Consider the following 18,617-nt stretch of genomic DNA (forward strand, 5'->3'; position numbering starts at 1 on the left):
GGTTTTCAATTTGAAAGAAATCATGGCTTATGTCTTTATCCTGGTGGAAGCATTCCTTAACTATACACAGGAAAAACCTTTCTGAGATAACATCTTCGTAGTTGAATAGTTCATCTATTGTCATGGAATCAGCTGAAGTAGTAATACAGTAGTAAAAAAATAATTCAAAACAAAATGGTGGTTATTTTAAAATAAGTTTGTAGTTAGTAAGTATGGTATCATAAGTATGATAGAATGTACATTAAAAAAAATGCTGTTAGAAATGGGGAATAAGATTAGTCAGGAAAAGGCAAAGTATTTTTGCTGAAGATGGGCCACTCAGAGAGAGGTGAGAACACAGTAGCACTTCATGTAAAGGCCATCATGAGCAATGGACAAATCAAAAATTATGGTTAAACAAGAAAGCTGGTATAAAATTGCCATCTTGTGAAAAGGAGAGGAGCTGAGTGGAGTCAGGGACTAGTTTATGATTGCTGAAGAGAAAAAGTCACTAGGCAGTAGAACAGTTGTCAGAAGAACAGTGGGAAAGTAAAAGAAGTCATCTGCGGCCCTGATGCAAGAGCCCTCTGGTAGGGCTGGTGAAGAAAATACAGAAAAGGTTCTTACAAAGATGCTGTGAGATCTGGAAAGCAGTGAAGTGGGCAAAATTTACAGAAAAAGCTACATATTACATGCCATGTTGAATCTGTAAAGATTGTTTGACCCGTGCCAATTGAGAAGCAATTCAGATTGAATATATCATATGAATAATTGTTTTCTCAAACGAATATGAGTGTTCCCACTAGATTTTGGAATGATGGACTCCTTTTTTAATTAATAGATGTTGTGTATGACAGACGTAGAGTACTTATTTTAAATAAATAAAGTATTTACTTAAAATTTACTTTCTATGTTTCCCTGTACCACTTTGAAAGTCAATATGCCTACTCTGTACCAAAGTAACAGAGTATTATCCTTATCTCTGGGTAGGAATTAATGACTATTTCCATATTCTTACTGTCTTTACATAGCATGTATTTTATATAGCATATATTAAGCCTTGCATATATGCTGTAGTTACAAAATTGAATGCATTGCTTCTGTCTTCCTGTGTTTTCTTCATCTTATTTAGTCCTCAGCTAACATTTTTGAGCAAAAATGTCAGCATCTGTCCAGGGCGCAACTGTCATTTTGTGTGTGTGAGTTTACACTTCAAGATGAAAAACTCACTTTTAACTAGTAAGAAAGTACCTCATTAAAAACATTGAAAGTATGAAATGGGTTCTGTATCTACAGGAAGGGTAACTGGAAGACGTGGTTTAATGCTATTAAATAAGATTATGGAAGACTGATTTTATGCAGACTTGAACATAGTCAAATAGCCATTCACTCTAAATCTTCTTTTAACAATTATTTCTGCACTTAACTATTCTGCTTTGTAGTCCTCCTCTTTTACCAGTATCCTCAGCATTACAGAATTTGACTGGTGGTAGGGAACATCTTCCCAGAGAGCTGCATGCTTTATGTCATTCTTTAAGTCTAATCACATCCAGACTAGGGACATATACTTAAGGAACATGCAGACTTGATGGAGCATCTCTTTTTTAAAGTCTCCTCCCTGTTTTAAGATTGTGCCTATGTGATTGTGCTGTTGCATGCCTTATGGCATAAAGAGTGCTCACAAATGAGGCTTTTCTGTGAAGCCACAGAAGGTTCTGAGGTCAGAAATGCAGTGAAAGGTCTTTGTTTTTACGGAGCAAAGAAAACTGAAATTAAGAAAAGCTTTGAAGAAAGGAAAAAAAAAAAAAAAGAATAACTTACATCTCGTTGTCCCATGCTACTTTTAGAATTTCAGATGGGCATGTTTGCTATACAAGGTTTCAAGCACATTTTTTTTTAATTAAGTTCCTAAATACTTCTCTTTAATAACTGACATTACTTACAGCAAAAAGCTCTGTATCAAAGCATGACAAAATAGTTGATATTTCTCCTGTTTTACCCAAACTTGCAATACAATAGCTGGTTTTCATTTGTTTTAGAAGTTTATTCATTCAGAGAGTCTAATTTGTTTCTAAATCTGTGTGTAATACCCAGACTCCATACCACACTCAAGATACACAGTTTATACAAACAAATGCTTGTTCCACAAGAAAGCAATAAAGATGCAAATGAAAAGTACCAATTGACACCTAAATTTAATAGAATTTTATTCCATGATTTTGTTTGCAGATTTTAATACATTTCTATCAACAAAGATTGAATGTAGTGTATTTCAAGCTCCAGAACTAGAGAATTTTCATGAATGATCCAGAGAGATTTATGGATCCAGAGAGATTTATGGGTAGCTTCTTAATCATGAGGAGATTGGTTCCTATTAAGTGCTATTGCATCTAAATTAATAGGTCTAATGGAAGGATATTGGTGCATTACTAGATCACAAACTACTTCTAATTCACTAATGCTTGCAACAATTAATATACACATTTTACAAACTATGTATATCAAGAAATGAGATATCATCTGAACAGTTATCCACAATAAAGAAAAAAAAGACAATATATTTGTAAATATTTTTTCCCAACGCTTTGCATGAGGGCTTTTAAAAATTCAGTTTTTAAAACATATCGCCAGATATGTCTGATACACAGCCAAATACTGGCTATTCCTTGCTAAAATTCTCCAAAGGAGTCCTTGGCATATTCCTAACTTGGAAATTAAGTGGTTCTAAACATCTTCTGAAAACTTCTGAAGTTTTTAAATTTTGGCTTAATGTAGTATATGGCTCAAAGCTATGCTATTCTTACAGCTATTAAAATCCACAAATGGGGTATAAGGGTGTCATGATAGAGACTTTCTAATGATAGTGTTTGACATAGTAGGAGTGCTTGCTTTGGGGCTGTAGATAACGTATAAACACACAGATAACAGAAAACATTTTCAGAAAAAAAAAAAACTTATTTTTTTGGTGTTGTTTTTTTTTTTTAATGATGGTAATTATGATCTATTTATTTAACTGTTATAGAAATTACAGCTACATTGTATTAATATGGGCTGTATAAAATTAAGGAGAAGTAGGTCTTTATTTTCATTGTTAATTTCATACTATGGATTCATTGCACTTTATTATGCAATTTACGCACCATTACTTTTATTTTTTTTAACATATGAACACATAGCATCCTTTGTCAAAACTGTCAGCTGCTATGCTTTCATATTATATATCTCAAATATAGCACTTAACTGTGTTCATCCTGTAAGCAAATTTAATTGCCTTAAAGTGAATTCCAAATGTAAGTTACAATCTGTGTTTACAGCAAAGTTTTGGTGCAGTCTTGGCATTTGTTGGATGAAAATGATAATCTGCTAGCTATATAACAAAATAGTTTAACTGTAGAACATGGGTTATCAGATGAAAATTAGTCTTGTCTTTCATTTCATTTTGTTAATTTATATTGCTTATTCTAATTTTGCATTTTTCAGTGCTATTGATATTGACTGCAAAAACTACAGCATATTTTTTGTGGTGTATGAATTTTTCTGGAATTTTTAATCTAATATCTGCAGTGTTACTGAGTTATGAGCAGTATTTTGTGACTCACAAACTGCGAGCAGAACTTAGATCAAGACTTGCAGATACATATATTTGCTTTAATTCTGATGCTTTTTTTGTAAGAATGCACTTGTTTTGCTAGTGATGGTAGCTTCATAGTTCAATGTAATTACTATTACTTTTCAAGATAAATTCCTCCCATTCTTTTGCTACAACTAGATGTTCAGTAGTGAGAATGACATTGTCCCTCAGATGTTCTCCATGTCTGAATGGCAGTGTGTGTTTTGAATTTGAAATAATAAAGTAAGTAATGAGATAGTTGCTTTGGCATTTAATTTGCATGCATTTCCAATAACTTAGACTACTGTGAGATGAATAATATTTGATTTGGAAAAATATCTGCTGAATTGACCATGAGAGTTATTAGCTATACATTCTCTTTTCTCATATTCAATATTTTGGTCTTGAAAATATTGCCGTTGGCAAAGTGTTACAATAACATGGTCCTTTCCAGAGTGTGTTATGTGGATTCTGAAATTCATGAGCTTGTATATCCTTTTGCAAACAATCTGTTTCCTTTTTATTTTCCATTTTGGGTATGCGAAGTTTGGTTCAGAATAAATTAAAATCATTTAATCATTGAATTAATCTAACAATACACTTCCCATTGGTGACTTTAAACTGGGTGTTCTGTACTTGAAAGAAAAAACTAATAATGGCATTCAAGTTAATAACATTCCGAAAAGTTGAACAGTCATGAACAAAAGTGTTTCTGCTAGTTAACATACCTTTTACTATCCAGGTTTCTTTTCAGCTTCATTTCAAGATTGACTTTGATCTCAATTATAACGTTTGTTACTTCCTCAGCTCCTCTACTAACCCTGTCTTTGCTGTTCTTTTTCAACTGTAGTTTAACCACTTCTTTCTCAGCTTTCTTTCTCTTTCTGATGTCTTGCTATTTTTCTCCCCATTTACTAACTCTGCACTGCAGACTTCTCTCTAAAACAATTTTTGGCCCTTTCCCTCAGTGTCAGTTTTAACCTTCTGAATACATCCTCTCACGCCCATCTCCTTTGTCTATGTCTGTCCATTACACGATGTGATCACAGAAGAAGCGGAATCATCACGGAGAAGAAACTCAGGTCTGTCTCTTCTACTGCTTTTCTCTGTGCTATTTTTCTCATTTTACCTTTCCTATAGATTTTATCATAGCTCATCTCATATACTTTTCACTCTCTTCCTCTCTCAATATATTAAAACATTAGCAAACTGTAAGAGTTTAAGTTAAATCAAGATGTTTATGTAATACTTATTACCTCTGAATTACGTACTCTGCAAAAAAGTTTAAAATCAACAGATAACACGTGCATTTGAACTGGTTATGTTTCTCTCATCTGTATTTATTTGCCACCTCCAATATCTTTGTGTTAGCCTCTGAGCTTCCAGCTAGCACAAGAAACACATATGTTTTCTAAACGTATAAACTGTAATTTGTCTATCTTCACATTTGGAAACTTCTACATAAACTAAAAAACTTAGACATAAGAAGTCATTTTTCACCCTGAGGAGGATATAATTTAAGAACCAAACAATCTCAGTAAGATACATATGATACACTGAAATTTCAAACCTAGCTTTGTTGAACAAAATCCATTTTGATTAGAAGTTGAGTTGTTAAAAAGCTGTTCTCTCATGGAAAAAACTGTAAAACAGAAGGGTTTGATAACAGAGAAGTGAAAACATTAAAGAAGATCTAATTTAGCTGTACTGGTCATGGCTTTTCTTTCATATTGCACATTACTTGTTTTTTAAAGTTTCATATCAAATTTTAGTCTGCCATTTTATTGGATTTTCCACATAATTTGTATTACCGGCACAGAACTAATTCTAGCTACCTCTGAAAATGCAATAGCTGTTCATACTTGACAGTCATAGTATGTCAGAACAATGAGGAAATTCCCCATATTTAAGCTAATCAAATTCACCTATAAAAGTCTTACACTTTGTTGTGTCAAAGCTCTATTTTTTTTCTATGCTTCTGCTGTTATCCCAATGAATAAGAGAAGTCACTTGAATACCATTTACTTTCTAATCTCGGAAGCAATTTTTATGTACTGGTCCAGTAAGACTTAGGTAGGATTTAGTCAAACATTTTTTGTTTCCTCTCCTGTGGCTGGCTCGTTCGGAACTCAGTTTTGCCTTTGGTACTACTCTTATCAAAATCCCTTAGAGTCAGAGATTATCTGTGGAGGCTTCCAAAAGTTACTTGCTGTGGATTTCATACTTTACAGATCCCAAGATAGAAATCACTTAAATTACAGGGAGAGCTAAAAGTTGATAATCCTGATCTAGTGGGTGGCATCTCTGCCCATGGTAGGGGGTTGGAACTAGATGATCTTTGAGGTCCCTTCCAACCCAAGCCATTTGGTGATTCTATGACTCTATAGCAACTGGTAGTCAGAGTTACATGATCTGATTTCCTTCTTCCATAAATCACCACTATTGGAAATTAATAAATTATTCTGTAGAAGCACTGAGTTTTCTTATGTTGTGCTTAAGATCCATTTCTAGTTTCTGTGCAGTGGTTCTGAATCTGTTTCATTACAAAAAATAAATAAGCAGATTGGGTGAGCAGTTTCTTATTTGTTCATAATAAAGGAAAAGGAAATTTGTGGACCCTTTTATTAAATAACCCTCCTCTGAGTTATGAATCCTAAATGATTCTTAGAATAGGAAGAAGTCAGTCCTTAACAGGATATCTAGACTCTCAGAAAAGTATGTGTTTTTATGATACTTTCTTGAACATATGTGAGAAGACAAACCTGTGAATTGTTAACTTTTTTTGGACACTCCAGTTGAGATAAGCTTCTGCAAAGCACTGTTTTGCTCACTGACAGTGTTAACCAAATGTATTAAGCACTAATAAAGTTAATTGTCTAGCAAAGAAATGCAGAAGCATGGCCAGAAGTGGAGTTGCAAAAATTACTGCCCTTAAACTGAAAGCAGTTAGTTTGCTTTGTGTGTAGGAACATATTTTCAGATACACATTTGAGAGTGGTTATGTGATTAACTTCTGTGCTTTACCTCAATGACATTATAACTTACACATTTCACTCTGAGGCACTTTGTGCAGCTGTGTGCTCAGCTAAAAGCAAATACGACTTTTCAAAGCCACACCTCCAGAAGGAGATGTTTCCCCGTTGCTTCAGATTTTGCTTTTAGAAGTGGGGGTACTAGGATTATCCATTTACAGGTTTTCTTCAGGAAATGCTTTTCACAGTACCATGCTAGAAAACATTTAGCTGAATCAAACGATTAGCTATTGATTCTAGGTGTTATTAGACCAAGAAATGTTGAAAAAGCTATATATCTGGATATGTGACTGTTTTACTGAAAGAAAGGTGCTATCATTTCCTCTCAATGGACATTAACATCTTAGCTTTCAAGTTGACAGGATTTTCTTCACTGAAAAAAATCTAGGATTTTTTAGTGGAAATGTCCTATGCTAGTGCATGCAAAGCTAATGCTGTATGTTTCAGGCACAAAGGCAAGTTTCCAAAGCTAACAAAAACATTTTAATACAAATGTCATTATCTGACATCAGTGCAGGTTGATAGCAACCTTAATGATTAAACTCTATTTTCCTTTGGTGAATGAAGAGCTTCACAATGTGCAGTTTTCACAATTTGTTTCTAAAATTTTACTTTGCAAATAATTTAAAATATGTCATAGGATGTATTGTGCGTATTGTGAAACTGTTAGAAAGACATCCTGGTCATCCTGCCTATATTCAGTGTGGGCAGTGGAAGTAAAACTGCCTGCCACAGAACCTCAACCACCGACTGGGAAGCTTTCTTTTCACCAGTGGTTCTGATTAACCAGATACTGTTGCATGAACTAATTGCAATTATACTTATTGTGGTCTTCAAGCATATGAGATACAGAAAACATTCTTCAGTCTTGTGAAATGGATCTAGGTGTGAGATGGCTTACGTAACTATAGCCCCAAACTGACCACCAAAACTACGAAAAGGCCAGTCTATGACAGTTTAAGGTCAGTAAGTGTACAGGTAGCATAAATAATGATAATTAATTCTAGGTTTAGTTCAGGATGAGAAAGGATGGACTAGTGATGCCCAGTCACTGCTGCTTTTTTGTGGTAGGGCATGGAAGTTAGAAGTTGGACTACCTTCTATTTCTGAAGGGCCCTGAAAGGTAAGGAAATAAGAGTTTCTGGTTCTTTTTGACAACTTCTGAAGCAGAATTCTCTCTCAAAATAGGAGCATAGGAGGATTGATTAAAGTTTTTGCTAACTTTCTTTGAGAATGAAGTTCAAATAGATAAGAATTTTGAAATATGTTTCTTGTGTTGTAATATTTTTATGGAAGTTTTGTTTTGTTTTTAATAGTAACCTGTTTGCTGGGGGTAAAGCTTACAAAACTTAAAAAATGTTAAAGATCAGAGTTGTCAGCCCAGGGCAGTGGAGGGCCAAACAGTAGGAAAGCCTAGAAAATAAACTGTTGGAGGAAGCAAATGAAAAAAAAAAAAAAAGATTGAGATAATTTAAGAGAGCAACTGCAGTGGAAGAGAAGGAGCCTTATTTGTATTTGTTTTTATCTACAGTATCATAACAGGTTTTTCAAACCTCCCAGGAGTGAGTCTACTCTGATATATTTACCCATTATAAATAGGACATGACACCCCCCTATTTTTGTTGTTATTGAAGTCACTGTTCCGTGACACACTTCCCTTTAAAGACCAGGGTAGTATTTTGTTTTGTTTCTGTCTTTCTCATGTTGAAAAGGAATTCCTGAAGGATTTTGTAACATATTAGCACAAATGTGGTTAGATGACGTGTGAATCACTGAAGGCTTCTGTGATATTTAATTTGACAGGTTTGTTTAAAATTTCATTCCTTAGACTGTGACTGAGACATTTAAAGAGTCCAACTCTCTATTTGTTCAACAGAGAACAAATTCAATCTAAAGGTATTTAGCATACTAATAGATGTATCAAGTTGGATGGCTGGGAGGTTCTTTGTCCTTAATTTTAATTTTGATTAAAATTAAAACCAGAAACCATAGGCCTCGAAACCCCCAAACTCCAAAATAGCCATCTGTATTGAACCAGGTAAATAAAGGCTGGTCCTCAATCTGGCAAGGGAAAAATAGACAAAATATCAGATTATATAAGTAAAAATGAGAGCATAATTGTGCAAAAAGCAGAATACCATTACATATATATTTTTTATTGGTAAAAATTTGCTATCTGAATTTGCAGTTCTACTGAGTCTTGCATGAAGGTGTGTACACCACTGTTGTTTTTGTGTCCTCTACTTAAGTCTTCGACCATATTTCTGGCTATTGGGACACTGATGAAAATTTCTTGTATTCTTAGGATGGCAGAAGAATCTCTATTAATAGCTGTTTGCTTTTCTGGAATCTGAGGCATAGTTATCATCAAGTGTTTGTGCCTATGTATTGAAATGGCTGTGTCAGAATGTGAAATATTCAGCGGTTATACTGATGAGTATAGTCAGTGAGAATTGTGAGAAGCTTGAAAAATAGGAGGCTGGAGGCTGGAGAACTTAACAATAAGACTGAGCTAGGGCTTTAATGAAGACAATGCAGAGTTGAATCGTAGCATGGCTGATCTGAATACATTTTCATGAGGACAGAATTTAGGAGCCCACTGGCCCCTCAGATATTTTGCTTTTGCATTTTCAAAATCCTATTGCATATTATTCACATAGGGAGGATTTGTCACAGTTCTTGGGGGAATTGAAATGTCGTGCTTTAGCTAAGGTTAGTATTACTACTTCTTTAGTAACACCTTTTTTCCATGTGGGATCTTGGCATTCTTCAGAGGCCACCAAAACGTATGTACTTTGTATGAGGCAGCAAGGACAAACATCACAGAGTACCTTGCAAAAATCACTTTGGAAAAGGATCTGTGGGCAAACATAGTATTAAAAAGAAAAAAAAAAAAGTCATAACTAATTATTATTCTAACGAACATGCAAAATAGAGCTTCCTAGCTTGCTTCACAAGACCTTTGTCCTTTATGAACTGTGCTGACCTATCCCCAGTGATGAAGACCTAAGATAACCCCATCAATTTATGAGCCCACGATTCTAGAGCTTCTTTAACTTTCTAGCCTAGATCACCACAGCATCTTATTCAACACTTTTACTAAGCAGTGCCATGTATTCTGCAAGTAATGTGAAATAACATTGTTAACATGGTTTAAGCATTGTGATAAAAATTTTTTTAATTGGTGAGAAATATCCCATGGGTTTCAGTCTTTGTTTAGTAATATCAGGTTTGAAGCCAAGAATTAAAAAAAAAAAAAAAGAAAAAAAAGACAACAAAACCATGAAGCAAGGCTCAAATAGAAAACAGGAATGCAAAGGCATGTTCCCCCACTAGGAATCTGGCTAAGTGGAATGGTCTTCATTCTAACATTCCCTTTTAAGGACAGTAATTGACATCTCAATCTCATTCAAACAGTAATATAAAAACACTTTAAAACCCAAGCTTTTTGTATTTATTTATTTATTTTTTTTTCGTCTTTCACATTTCTGGAGCTGTCAGCTGTATTCTTTTCATTCAGACCGTGATGTGGATCCCAGACTTCTTGGAAAGGCCCTGTTTGTCACAACAATAGGTTTTGTATAATTGCCACACCTTGGACATACAGCCCTGAAGTGAAGTTCAGGAGCCATTTACATCAGGCATCCATTAGGTAGTTGTATTTTTCACACTGTAGACAGCCAGATTAACAAAGTTTAGGGCTAATTTCTTAAAGGTAGAATTGAAATTGAATGGCTCTGGAAATAGAGGAAACGTAATCCTTTGATTGAAAGACCTTTAACTGACAAATTCTGATGTTCAAAGTAAATAACATTTTGATTTTCCATTTAGGAGACATTCTGTTTTCCTTTGCCTGTTCTGATAAGAATAGTGTTTCAGAGATTTGTCTCAGTATAAAAATGATGTTCCTGTAGTTTCATAAAGAACTTTCCAAGCGAAATATTTTCTATCAAGTAAGATAGAAGTCATGCTAGCATTTTGAAAAGTACTTATGTAAAGTTACGGTCCTGCTTATAAATTTGACTTTTCTAAATAAAATATTATTTATTAATTCCCACTGCTTTGAAAAGTCAGGCTCATTTTTATCAAAGCACTAAAGAAGCTACTTTAACAACTCTATAAATGTAATTGCTATATTACATATTGCTGATTTTATCTTGTGTCAGCAAATATGAAAGTAGAAACATAAAACATTTTTAATATTATTGTTGTTGTTGTCCTATCTGATGCCTAAATTCAAAGACAAACAAGGAGTTCTGCTTCAGTATGCTCTAATAAGAGTCACATCCTCCAGTTTTGGAAGCTGTGATTACTTTAATTCAAAGAAAGGAAGTCTAGGCTTATTTTAGACTCCAGCCTGAGCTAATGCAAGTCTCTCTGTTCTGGATCCCAGGTTAATGTATTATTCTGAATCAGCCTATTGCGGTGATCCTTGTGCAGCTAAAAATCACTTCAGGAAAGAAATTTCGAGGGAGAACCAGGCTCTAACCTTGATTTTTGGGCAGTGAGGTGTGAGAGGATGAAGAGGTCCCTGGGAGGGCCTCTGAATCCCAACACCTCCTGGTAGTCTTATGGCTACAGAATCAGGTTACAACGTAAGAAATGTCAGCGATAATTCTAATAGTAATTACCAGCTGCAAAGTGGAACAAGGTTTTGAGAGAGGATCTTTCAGTATCTATCCCTCTGTTTCATTTCTGTATTTTTTTTCTGTACTTCCGTATCTCCATATTCTGATTAAGCTGAAAACTGGTATAGTTATTTTCTGTAATGTACAGAGATGTCTCCTTTGTGAAAGGACTGATTTTTTTCCCCAAATTATTTAATTGTGAAAACATTAGCTGTTAAGTTGATATAATTACAGCACATGATAGAGCATATGTATTTAACTTTGTAAATCAAGTTTAATTCAGGTGATAAAGAAAACCATTGAGTAATGTGATGATATTGAAGAGCCATATAAATAGAAATACACAAAGATTTTTAGGATTGATTGTCGACTGTGTCATTTTGTATTATTCACTTTGAGACATTTTTAAATCATCTTATAGTGATTTACTGGTTTTCAGCATTTTCAAAGTTAATAATTAAGGTTATTTTTTATTTATTTTTAAAACTTGAGCACCTAGTAACTGGGGGAACCAAAATCATTGATTACTATAGCATCAACATTCTGAAATTGCTTTGATTTTTTTTTTTTAAGAGGGAATGATTAAGCTTAAAGTTGCTATGAAGATATTTTTTTTTTTTGCTGAGAAGTTGGCCTTGTTTTGTTCGCTCGGTGATGCTGTTCAGTTTTGCTGCTTCTGCCCAAGTGAACTCTTCCTCAATTCCATTTTCTGTTCTTTCTAATACTCCTTCAGACAGCTCTTCACAATACAAATGAAACCTCATTTTGGAGAGTAGGGCCCACTCTTGCTGACCTTTTCTTTAAAAATCTAAAGGATTTATTTGTTGTAGAGATTTGCAATAAATATCACCACATTTCAATTACACTTCTGAAATTCAAAAATCTAATAGAATATCATGCTTGCTGGTACTATAGTATTCTTTTCTGAAAGTCAATTTGGAAATATATTTTTATATACTTTAAATGGAAAGCAAGAACAAGTGAATCTTAGGCAGGTTACAAGTTTCCCATATTTTGACTGTCTTCATTTAAAAATTCATGGTTGAAAAGTCCTGTGGCCCAGAAATACAGAAGAATGGACTTCTAGGCATCTTTAAAAAGGAATTGCACCATATAATATTAGATTTCTGTATTAAGATTATATTTCAGGCAAAGTAAAGATTTCTTTTCACCATAATTGTGAAATAATTTAGAAGTTTTATCATCCTGTTTGTGTTCAAACTGAAGGTGAGTTTAATGGCTGTTTCTTCGCTTTCATTTATTTTGCGTTATGTTGAGTAGTATTGCTATCAAATAGCTTTCTGCTTTAGAAAGCAGTAATATAGTGGGAGACAGTGTTGTATTTACAGCTCTTGTATTGGTGACAGCAACTTAAAAAAAAATAATAAAAAGCTTAAAAAGCAAACACAACTCTCAAAGCAATATCCACAACCTGCATAGACAATATTGGCCAGACTAACAAAGGATAAAGCAGAGGAATGCATAGGGTCTTGTTTAAAACCATGCAAAAAATGGGACAGGAAAAGACAGGGAATGGTTGAGGTTTCAAGAACCCAGTTGATATCCACTGATTTCCAAAACTGTACACTTATGACTTGCCATATCTTTTTCCCATTAACTTGCCTTACAGTTCCACTAGGAGTTGCCAGCAGGAAAACCACCTTGATCCCACACAGAATGGGACATAAATGCCAGATCCCATTAAAGTGCAGTGCATTATTTATGTTCTCTGCAGGAACCCATTTTTCTTTCTTACACTTCTACTTAGCCCTGGTATGATTTCTTTTTAAGAATGACTTAGTCCTCTATTTTGATACCCATCTACAAACTGATATTTCTTCAAAATATAACACCTCTGTTTCCCTCTTCAACTGGTAATATCCTGTGTATTGCAAACTCGATAGTAATTTTGTAAGCAACTTTCAATAACCAGTAATTCTGGAAAAATAACTAATTCTAATAATACATGCTATTTTTGGTTTGTGACTGGGGGGGAAATTGCTCCTTATTTATGGGATTGTATTAATTGAAATTAATATAATTTGGGCCTAAAGTATGAAAAAGAAACAGTCTGCTTAAAAGTTAATGTGTTTCTAATTAAAGTAAATTTCCTCTGACTTTAAAAAAATTTCACATTAATTGCCAAACTTGGATTTCAGAATGCAGTATTTATGTGCTGCCAAACTATTTGATAGGGATCCAATGTATTTTCATTTCTCTGTGGCAGAGGAATGCCCTGAGCCATATATAACCTTTAATATATATTCAGAATATTTGTTGGCATCAGTTATTTGGATTTATGTGCACAAGCTGAGTTCTGAGTATTGATGTTAATGTCTTTTGTGCTTCATAATTATTTAGCTCTAAGACAAGCTACAGTAATATCATTAGTAAACCTTTTAACCTGTTGAAGCTATGTGAATTGATTAAACCAAGGAAGATTTAAAGCGATTACTGGAAACCATTCTGACACATGCAATTTTTATGCTTGAATCATTAAACTACATATTGTGTGTGTGCTGCATAAAACATACACTACAAAGATTTTTTTACTTTTATTTTTTGTTTCATCATATTCGAGGAAATTGTAAAGTAACTATGTCTGAAACCTGCCTTGCTGTCTTTTGTATTGAGCGTGTTAATGATTCTGGAAGTGCACAAAGTACACATGGGTTTCCTTGAGGACGTCTGTGATAAGGGTGCACAAATGTATGCAGTAGCATGCAGTGTATATGCCTCTGGATGTAGAGCACTATACATGGTTGGTTGACTAAACTCATCAATTTGAATTAATTTGATGGGTTTTATTCATTTTTCCCTTTAAATGCATGCTTTATTATTATTACTTTTATTATTATTTCTGCATTTTCTCTCTCCCTCTTTTTGTTTTACATATTGCTTTCATTTGTTTGTAGAAGAAAAGAAAGCAGATCCAGAGAATGGGGATACAGGTAGGGTGACTTATTCAAAACATTTTTGTATTTTTTTTGCCCTTGAATTCTTTGATTTACTATGTTTAAACAAATGTGTTACTGTGGAGCTGGATCACAATATTGATGTATCTATTCTGAAATCACAAAAATACTAGGAAACAAAAACTGAGAAAGGGCTTTCCCAAATGTAATTCCTTCCCTTTCTTAAGGGAGTCAATTTAGAGGGACAAATGGGAGGAAAGAGACCAGGTTTAGCTAAAGAAAGCTCTCATACACCTTAAGACCTGTTTTCTTCTCCCAAATCCAGGCATGGAACATGCACACTGCCTTTTCTCTCTCTGTTACAGGTTTCTGACCTCCAACATCTCAGTGTTTCTGTAGTTATTATTTTTCCTCCCTTTGCCTGAGCCATTTTTCTACCCAGATTTTGTATGTCTTTTGTCCATGCCTATCCAAAAGTGAATCTGTCCTAATACTTTAAGAGGAACTCCTCTCTGTTTCTGTACCCCGTATTTCCCTTCTACTCTCTGTGTCCCAGCAGCCCTGTTGTGCAGTACTTTACAACTCCTCCAAATTTACCACTATCACCTGCATCTATAATAGCTAGAAGAGTTTAATAATTCCCACTGGAGAAGGCAATGAAAGGAATGAACACAACTCCCAGCTCTTTTTAGTTCCTTTTTTTTTTTTTTTTTCCATAAACAGGTTTGTCTTAGGCTAAACTTAAGGCCATTTTTGTAGGCCCGTTTGCCTCTAGATGTGGACCATGGGCCATCAACTGGAGAATCTTAGCCTACAGAAGAGTCAATATTTGTCCTGAACATCCAAGATCAGCCTTTAAGTCCTGGCTGAACTAAACAATTGCTTATTTCCTTGTAAAAATGTGACTCTAAATTGAGGTCAGGGAAAGTTAGGTATCAATCATACCACTGGTTACAATTTTTGTCATTAAAAAAATATCAATTATGATGAAAAGTTTAATGCTCAAGTAGCTGAATCCTATCAAATTTCAAGATCAAACATTAAAATAATGGTTTGCATTTGAAGTTGGGGCAGCGATTCTAGTGCTTGTGATGAGTCCTTGCAGCTCCAAGGACAGGTTGCAGGTTTGCTGGCATAGTTGACCTTACTCTTGGCTGTGCTATGGCACTGTTGGCAACCTCTGGCATTTTGAGACTATGCTGGCACTGTAATATTGCTGTTTTCCTGCAGCATACTGTATTCTAAAATTAGGGAGAATGGCAGGTATTGAATCGGCAGCTAGAGTTTTGTTAGCCATTTCCCTGTGCTGATGACAACCCCATGGAGCTGACTTCCAGGCCCTGTTGTGTGTTTACATTAGAAAGTTGTTTAAAATAAGCAAAACTCTGAGGTGTTCCCCTCAGTTTAATGATCCCAGTTGCGTTAGGTGAGCACCATCAGGCTTTGTTCTTCCATCAGTCTGTCTTTCTTTTATGGTATTCTTGTGGCTGAAGTTTGCATGTCTCATTGTTTGTGTTGGAGGCACAGCTCTTGTCTAAAAACAAAATTTTGGAAGGAGGTTAAGGCAGAAAAAGTTTACTAATGAAATCACATCTGCCTGGCCAAAACTTGATTGCATGTCCTTTGAAACATGATGGCATGACATGAAAGACATGAAAGTATACCTTAACTAGCTTTAATCTTTCTAGTGGCAATCTCTGTGCAACCCTGAACGTTTGTTGTACTGAGCTCTAGCTAATGACCTGAATAACTCAAGGGCTCAGTCACCTGGTGCTACCAGTGTAAAAGCTGATGCTCCTACATTTTTACTAATATTGATAACAAATATCTAGTAATAAGTTAGTTCTGGCTCGCCTACATGTACTTGCTATACAACTCTTGGCTACAGAGAAATCCTTGGTGTAGGACTGATATTGAGGCTTGGTTAACCAAGTCATGTTAGGAGCTGAAGCTTCCTAATACACGGAATTACTGGACTCTGTTGGAAGCACTTTCTGCTTCTGCTAAATCCCCCCCACCTAAATTTTAGTTAAGAACAGATTTGCCAGCAGAACCAGAGATGGTCAATAGCCCTGCATTTGTACCACTTAGTGCAAATGTGACTTAGTGCACTTAGACCACGTGAACAGGACGTGGCCATGACACTCTCAACCTTTCCTGCTCCCATCCAGATCACGGCTGCATCTGGCATTAGTTACATGGAGATAAGCCTGCAGCAGGCGTTAGTCTGTGCAGTCTTTCTGCATATCAGCCCCATGCACAGCAGAACCAAAGATGAGCTTGTGCATTATTAACTTCCCACTGCCCTCAGGATTTCCTCTTTTTTTGGCGTGTGACTGAATTCATCTGTTCTTTAAGGACATTTTCAAGAATATATAGTGGGTTAGATTTTCTTGTAACAAGTTTTTATTGGAATTGAGTGATTTTTTTTTTCTAAGCTTTGCTGTGTTTGTTTTTTTTCTTGAGATGAAAATGAGCCACCAACCATGGCACCTCTTGTGCCATGGAGGGCTCCATTTTCAACTGTATTTCAGTGCTTGATTTTGCAGAACACATGCAATTGGATTTGTGGAAACCTACCTTTCAATTTGCCATAGATCACAGATACGGAAAAATGTTTCCACAAGTAATTGTGGAATTTTTAATGCATGATCAAGAGGTGTTATTTCTTCACTTCTTGTCATTTACTGAAGTTTGGCAGGATGTCTGTGGACAAAGAACAGACGTGATGATTTCATAAGAAAACTTCATAAGAAAAACTTCTGGTGAGAAATTATCTCCTTCATTATGTTACTGAAGAATGACGGGTGGATTTGTAAATCCGATTTCAGCAAAAGGCAATTTATTTCTTTAAGCAAAAGTTAAGAGTATTTTATTCCAAAAATACTAATGTATTATTTCTGTCATTGAAAAAAGAGAAAAGTATCACTTTCCACTTCAGAGTTTCTGTTTTAAAGAGAGATATTTTTATAGTGCATTTAAAACCAGATCCTTAGAAAAACCACTGCAGCTTAAAGATAAATTGGCAGGTATTGCTGAGGCACTTTTAATAGTTGAGATAAAATGCAATAGGAAAAAGTAGCTATATTTTATTTTAGGAATTTTCACCAGCAACTGTTGTTTTCATTACGTCTCTCCCTATTAAACACCATTTATTCTTTTTCATTCATTTTTATTGATTCACATCTGTCTTGACGGTTTCTCTGAAGTCTCTTCATTCACTTTGACTGTAAGGAGTAAAGATGGAGAGTTGGAATAAGAAAATCAGAAGGCAGAAGATTTATAGATAACTGTAAAATTTAGTGTTCTCAAATTCCTTTTTCCTTTCACCCCATTCCTTCCATATTTTCCATGGTGTAATGCAGGATGTAGCTGGCAGGCTTTTCTAGTAGTGTGTGCAACAGTCATTACTGTTCTACAGAAGGAAAATACAAAACTCAGAGGCCCTGCAAGGGCCCTATGAAAAGCCTCGCTTTACTATTAGATTGTGACATAGATCTAAGGTTTAGAATTTAAGTCAGATTTATATAGTACACTGGAATCTAATATTCCAATCACAGCTCCATAAATACAGGTCCAGATTGTTCAGTGGTTATAATATACAGAAGCTTCCTAACTTCTGGATGGATTCTGATAAACTAATCTTAGGCAACCTTTGTGCTAAAAATACAGGAAGTTTAAGAGAAATGCCAGTCAAAAGGAATGCTTATTAGCATTTAGTGGATAATGACTTATTTTTGATTTATACCATGCTAAAGTGGAAGGGAAGCAAGCCTCTATGTGTAGATGACTATATTTTGCTTGAAAATCTTTTTTTAATTCTGGGCTGTTCTCTTCCTTTCTTTTTTTCTGTTTCTATTTCTCACACTTTCCCTTAAGCTTTGACACTTAATTCCTTATTATTTTGCATAGTAACTTGTGCTGTTACAGTACCAGTTGGCAGAAAACAGATGATGCCTGTGTTATATAGTAAGCAGCCATCTCGACTGAGACTGATCATGTATTTGGTCTAAGAAGAGTTAATCCTGAAATCATTCTTGAAGTAGCATGTCATTAGAATATGATACAGTGATACCACTGGGTGGCTCTTTATCATATCTTTACACATCTTGAAAATACTTTGAGCAAAATAAATATATGCTTAAATGTAATATAAAGCTTAAATGTAAGCTTTGCCAGCCTGTGGTCATTACTTGATTAGTAATTTGGTACAAAAATGCTGGTATCACACCAAAACAAATGCAGAACCAGAATCCCCACCTAAAATAAACTGGTCAGCTTTGCATTTTATTTTTTTATTTATTTATTTTTTAATGAAAGACTTGGTTTCTGTTGAATATTTTTTTGTATTAAAACTCTGTTCTGTAGAAACATTATATTCCATTTGCATTCATTTCTTCCACAATATTGGATTCATTTAAATTGTGCAGATAATTCAGTGCTTATTAAGACT

General features: G+C 34.8%; 1 protein-coding gene across 19 annotated transcripts in view; it reads left to right on the forward strand.

Moving 5' to 3' along the window:
• RIMS2 (regulating synaptic membrane exocytosis 2) overlaps positions 1 to 18,617 on the forward strand; it is a gene marked incomplete at both ends in the record, with an annotated part of 453,369 nt that overhangs the window by 341,363 nt on the left and 93,389 nt on the right. For 2 of the 19 annotated variants that reach the window (XM_084282078.1, XM_084282089.1), the window contains 2 exons: positions 4,639 to 4,671; positions 14,165 to 14,200. The exons of 16 other annotated variants lie outside the window; for them this stretch is intronic. In XM_084282078.1, coding sequence (XP_084138204.1) covers positions 4,639 to 4,671; positions 14,165 to 14,200 — 69 coding nt within the window. The remainder of the gene's footprint in view (positions 1 to 4,638; positions 4,672 to 14,164; positions 14,201 to 18,617) is intronic. One more of the 19 variants, XM_084282090.1, reaches the window with a different exon arrangement.

Source organism: Netta rufina, assembly GCF_964035555.1.
Source record: "Netta rufina genome assembly, chromosome: 2".
Lineage (NCBI taxonomy): Eukaryota > Metazoa > Chordata > Aves > Anseriformes > Anatidae > Netta > Netta rufina.